This window comes from Malania oleifera, chromosome 2 (genome assembly GCF_029873635.1).
Source record: "Malania oleifera isolate guangnan ecotype guangnan chromosome 2, ASM2987363v1, whole genome shotgun sequence".
NCBI classification, from domain to species: domain Eukaryota; kingdom Viridiplantae; phylum Streptophyta; class Magnoliopsida; order Santalales; family Ximeniaceae; genus Malania; species Malania oleifera.
This window is the reverse complement of record NC_080418.1, coordinates 113,276,021-113,282,071: the sequence shown is the minus strand read 5'-3', so window position 1 is coordinate 113,282,071 and position 6,051 is coordinate 113,276,021. Positions and strand designations below refer to the sequence as shown.

At 39.2% G+C, this 6,051-nt stretch overlaps 1 protein-coding gene across 1 annotated transcript; it reads left to right on the top strand.

The window, feature by feature from the left end:
* The first annotated feature begins 2,761 nt into the window (after nt 1-2,761).
* Nucleotides 2,762-5,695, top strand: LOC131149039 (S-type anion channel SLAH1-like). Its single transcript, XM_058099079.1, has 2 exons — nt 2,762-3,636; nt 5,311-5,695. The coding sequence occupies exons 1-2, from the start codon at nt 2,770-2,772 to the stop codon at nt 5,590-5,592; spliced, it is 1,149 nt and encodes a 382-aa protein (XP_057955062.1). The 5' UTR covers nt 2,762-2,769; the 3' UTR covers nt 5,593-5,695.
* The last annotated feature ends 356 nt before the right edge of the window (nt 5,696-6,051 follow it).

The window sequence follows — 6,051 nt, the reverse complement described above, 5'->3', positions numbered from 1 at the left end:
TCCATGATTCATACATTAGTAAGTTTCTTACCACCTTTAGATAAGTTTCCACTTCACTGTACAGGATTTCACCATCACTGGAAGTACTTGCAGAGCATCCTTGAGAAGTGTTCTCCTTAGGAGCTTTCCCTGCATTCTTCTTCTTATGCCAACAATCCTTCGAGATGTGCCCCCTTTTGCCATAGTTGTAGCATTTAAAATTCTTCTTACTCCTTGATTTTGATCTACAATGATTGTGACTCCCACTAGGGCCACTTTCTGTTGATCTTCCTCTCGTCATCGGCAGTGCCTCAACTTGTTGAGAACTGGACGATTTGTCTTCCTTGTTTTTGCGTCTGGATTCCTCTCCCAGAACAGCCGCCGCAATATCATCGAAACTAGATTATATGACTAAATATTATTTGTAATGTTGATGATAAGTTGATCATACGAATCTGGAAGACTTTGGAGTAGAAGCTCCGCTCGTTCGGTTTGCTCAATCTTATGGCCTAACGTTGTCAGTTGGGAGAGGAACGTATTAAGATTGTTGATGTGGTCTATAACTGATGTGAACTCACTCATTCGAAAAGAGTAGAGTCGCCTCTTTAAGAAGATCTTATTATGAAGCGACTTTACCTCATAGACCTTTTTCAGTGCTTCCCAAATTTCTTTTGCTGACTTCTTCTCTGCAATGCTTGTTAACACCGAATCTGCTAATGCTAGATGAAGATTAGCCACAACATTGTCATCCATCTCATTCCATTTTTCATGAATATGCTTTTGCTGACTTCTTCTCATTCACCAAAACCATATGCAACAGGGTGGCGCTGATGGCAACGCAGGCCGCCGGAATCAGAGACCCAAGTAATCGTCGTAGTCACCATAGCTTGTCCCGTCGTGGATTGCGCAACACCAATCCGAGGAGCGAACATAGAAGAAGACGAATAAAGGCTCTTCGAGATCAATCTGGAGGTTGTCAACGGCATCCCCCCGCCGCCGCCCCACCACAATGTCTAAACTCTGCAACTAAAAACAGAGCAAAAAAAAATGATTTCACCAATGTATATGTTTGGGTCTGACATAGAAATTTTGCAGACCATGAGAGAGAGAGAGAGAGAGAGAGAGAGAGAGAGATAGATAGATAGAGAGATTACTATTGTTTCTGTAAAGTAAACCAATCGATCATCATGAGAAATTGAAAAAAAGAAAGTTCAAAAACTGGATTTAGATCTTTGGATCTTGTTAAACCATTGCTTGATTTGTTGACTGTTGATCTTCCTAACTCAATTGGATTTGAGTTAATGGAGGCTGGTTTCTTGACCTAATACAAAAAGGTTTATCTTTTTGTTCATTTTCAGCTTGTGGATATTCTGCTGGTGTCATTGTGTGTGTTATTGCTGAATTTGTGCCAGCCTGTTCTTGCTCTGTTTTTTTTTTTCTTAAGATCGAACTGATGTTCTGATGTTGTCATTGTGCTTTCATGTGAATGGTAGCGGTGAATTTTTTGTCGATGAGTGCTTGCACTCGCGAATTAAACCTTCTATTGAATTTTCAGCTTGTGAGGATATTCTTGTGTATTTGTGTGTATTATTGCTAAATTTTGTGCTGGCCTGTTCTTGCTTTGGTTTTTTTTTTTTCATTACCAGATGATCTTCATCAAAACACCCCGCTGCTTCACATGATGGCTGGACAACATGGGATCATCCATCCCCTGTTCATAGTTTCACCCCAAAATATAAAAATGCTATGCATATATAGTTTTGGTATAACTTTATATTGAATTTTTAAAGAAACATATGAAAGATATGATTGATCCCAGAAAGAATTAAGGAAGAAAATTAAAGATACTAAGAAGAAAAAGGAGGAGGAGAAGTAAAAAGAGTCCATAGTTCTTACCATCTCAGATAGCCAAGGAACAGGGGAGGTCTCCATAAAGGCTGCTGTTTTAATTTAATTTTCTCCTACTGGGAAAATTAAAGTGCTAGAAAGCCAGAAAAGCTGGAGGGCACTTTGATCATCACTGACACTTAAGGAAGAAGAAAAGCAGAAGGGAAGGATGAAAAACACATCGTCGGGGGAGAGGAAAAATGCGTCCATGCAAATTTTGATATCCCATCCAGCGGTGCAACGTGTCAGTCAGGAAATGTCTTCGCTCGACGAAGTAGCGAAATTATTTGAGCATCATTCTCGAAATAATTTTTCCAAACATAATATTATTTAATATATTATTATAAAATAATAATAAAATTGGAAAAACTTTGACTAGTTAAGCTATTTTTCATTCTCCATTTTTTTTTTTAAAAAAAACATTAAATATCTGCAGGGCTTAGAGAGTCAAAACAGAATATTCACTTTTTTTTTTTAATTACATAAGAACTCCAGACACCAATAAGCCCTTCGGATCTCCTGATACGGTACCAAACTTACGGATCGGCGTCATCCCCTTAGGTCTCACTAATAAGGTAAATTTCAAAATGCGGATACGAATTTCGTGCATCAATTTGACGTTCGACTAACCCAATTCTCGGGACACATTTTCATTAACATTCACGGTCCCAACTAGTTCACAGAAAACTCTCAACATTTACGATTCTCGTTGGCTCACAGAGTGAACTCTCACTATCTATCGTTTTTACTAGCTCACAGAGTAAATTCTCACCATCCACAGATACCACTGATTCCATGGATGTATCTACCTAAAATTGAACTTCTAATACTCCTTACATGCTCACTCTTGCTCCCTATAAAAGAAGCATTATACTGTCAACGTTCGCCCGAACCCAAATTCCAATGGGGCACGAATTGTCTCATTCCCAAGCTCAAACAGAGCTGGTGATTGATGCAACCATCGTCGCTGACCCAACTCACTGCAACTCTCCGATGATCATTAAAAGCTCAGCATCGGCCCTTCTCGCTAGACTCCACGCAGGCTACTTCAGAATAACCCTCTCTCTCTGCAGCCAGACCTTGCTCTGGAAGGCCCTGGGCTCGCCGCCGGAGGATGCCCACACTTTCCGGCGAATGCTCCGCATGCTTCCTTCCACCGCCTTCGCCCTCCTCTGGTCCGTCGCTCTCTTCGCTCTCCTTTCACTCTCTCTCCTCTACGCCATTCGCTGCTTCCTCCACTTCAAAATGGTGGAGGCCGAGTTCCTACACCCCGTCGGCGTCAACTACCTTTTCGCGCCGTGGATCTCGTGGCTTCTCCTGCTTCAGTCATCTCCTTTCATCGCTCCGACGACGACGTACTACCTAGTGCTCTGGTGGGTGTTCGTGGTCCCCATCGTGGTGTTGGACGTGAAAATCTACGGGCAGTGGTTCACGAAGGGGAAGCGGTTCTTGTCGACGGTGGCGAACCCGACGAGTCAGCTGTCGGTGATCGGAAACTTGGTGGGGGCGCAGGCGGCCGCGGAGATGGGGTGGAAGGAGAGTGCGGTTTGTCTGTTTTCGCTCGGGATGGTACATTACCTTGTGCTATTTGTGACACTTTACCAGAGGTTGAAAGGGAGTAGTTCGCTTCCGGTGATGCTCCGGCCCGTATTCTTCTTGTTCTTTGCGGCTCCGAGCATGGCAAGCTTGGCGTGGGTCTCCATCGCCGGAACCTTCGACACTTTGTCTAAGATGCTCTTCTTTCTTTCCCTTTTCCTGTTCCTGTCTCTGGTAAGTGGAAGCTCACATTTTACGTTACTTTTGGGTGTAAAAAATATGAGCCCACGAATGGATCTTTTACAAAAGATTTAGGAGTAGAACATGGTTAAGTATTTTTGCAATCAACTTTCAAAATAGTTAAATTAAATTAATATTGAAAGTTATCATCATAGTTTACATTAGAACAATATTAACTTTTTATAAATTGATATTATTCTTATAATTTATTAATTGTCATATACTCCATTGAAGGCTCACAAGCCTTGGAGCTGGTATATAATGTGAGGTGATTAACTCACAAATATATAGCAGTCAGGATATGATTTTAAGTGAAGAGATATTGTATTCCTTAGCACCTAAGGTTTTTTTTTTTAGTATCTTACTCTTATTCTAGTTAGCCCAAACCCTTTTGCCTCTTCTTAATGTTAGAATGGTTAAAAATGCTCTACCTGATGTATAGATGCAAAGATCAATTCCTTTTTCTGCATAACTATATGTCATGCATAGTATTGATAAACCACTAGTGACAAACGAACATCATCATTGTAGTTATGATATTTATAATGATTGTGATGATGATGTGTCATATATATATATCTACAATGTGCGTTTATACATGCTTATGCAGAAGATATATATTATTGTATACCCCCCGCCAATATAAAAATCCTTGATCTATATATTCCACACAAAAGTTTCATACCCTAAATTATAATATTTCTATTATTTACACGACAATTATTATATTATTTTCCACTAACCATATTAATAGGTAAGTCTAGGTTTTTGTAATTATTAATTAGCATTAAGGAGATAATTAAAATGACAATATTAGTTGTCTTGTGCTTTAAATCCTAATTGGGAGATGTCCTAGTAAGACACATAGTTGGATGCCGGAGATATTTGAGCGAAAATTACCCATATAGCCAATTGTAAAGGACCAAGGAGAAGAAACTCCAATCTTATCCCAGCATTTTAATAACTCAATAGACGCAAAATTTATGTCCTTTTTTAAGTAGCAAGGAACTTTTGGCGATTTATAAGATTTGTATAAAGATATATAGTAGATTACTTAGGCTACATAGTTTGAAAGGATTAACAATATGATCTACTACTATTAACGGTTAAAGTTCTTATGAGTGTTTTTGGAATGAGATTAATGGTTTAACCTAACAACAATTATAATATCTAAACAACAACAATATATATCTTGACAACAACAATAATAAGGGCATATATTTGTTGGGATGTAAGTACAAACTCCGAAACATTCACAGTTCCCGAAACGCCTCTCAAACATAAATCTTGTATAGCTAGCATTTTATTTAATAATGGTTTTTGTTTTACCCTGACCTTGAGTAGATGAGATCCATGAGATGGTGTGCGAGAACCTTTCAAACAAAAAAAGAAGAAGAGGAAGTGTTCATCTAGGGCACGCAAAGAGACTTTAGTGCAAAATGAGAAAGTGACCCCAGTGTGTTGCATAGACCTAGACATGGTCTCCTTATTTTGTTGAAATCTTGAGTTCCACAAAGTTTATCAATTAATTTGATAAGCTCGTACATATAATATTATTAATCGAAATCAAACAGCCCCACAAACTTTATACTGTAAATTAGTACTGGTTGCTTCATTTTAATATTTTTTTTTTTTGGTTGGTATTTAAACACAATGAGGTGCATGCAGGTTTGCAGGCCATCTCTGTTCAAGAAATCCATGAGAAAGTTCAGCGTGACATGGTGGGCGTACTCGTTCCCACTGACGGTGCAGGCGCTGGCTTCCACTGAGTACGCACAGGCGGTGAAGGGCGGCACGGCGCACGCCCTAATGCTGGCACTGTGGGCAGCCTCGGTGTTGGTCTCTCTCATATTAATGGTCTTCACTGCTTTCAATACTAATACACTCTTACCCAGCGACGACCCTTCTCATTTTCACACCCACTGTAACAACAAAAGCTTGACCAGATGACATTCAAAATCAGCGAATGTCTCAAAAGTGTGCATAATTAGTCACGGGCGTTTACCAAATAATGTCAAAAAAAAATAAATAAATAAATAAATAAAAGAATTACGTGCATGAAAGTTTTCTGTAGAAGTTTTGTGTGGTGCAAATCAATGTGTAGCAAAAAACCATTCGGATCATGCATTGCAACAACCAATGATGAACAATACGTAAACACAATCACACACAGATAATAAGAAAAACAAATAAATAATGGCATAAGAAATTTATGTGGTTCGGCAATGTGCCTACGTACACAGGAGCAAGCAGCTAAATTTCACTATCAATCTCAAACTAGGGCTACAACATTTTTATATGCTAACCCTACACATACAAAGAGATTAGGAAGTTCCCTAAATACCCCTGTATCAAACTCCGGAGGTTATGCCTCTGAATCCCCAACCTACTGATCATTTTAATTCAAAA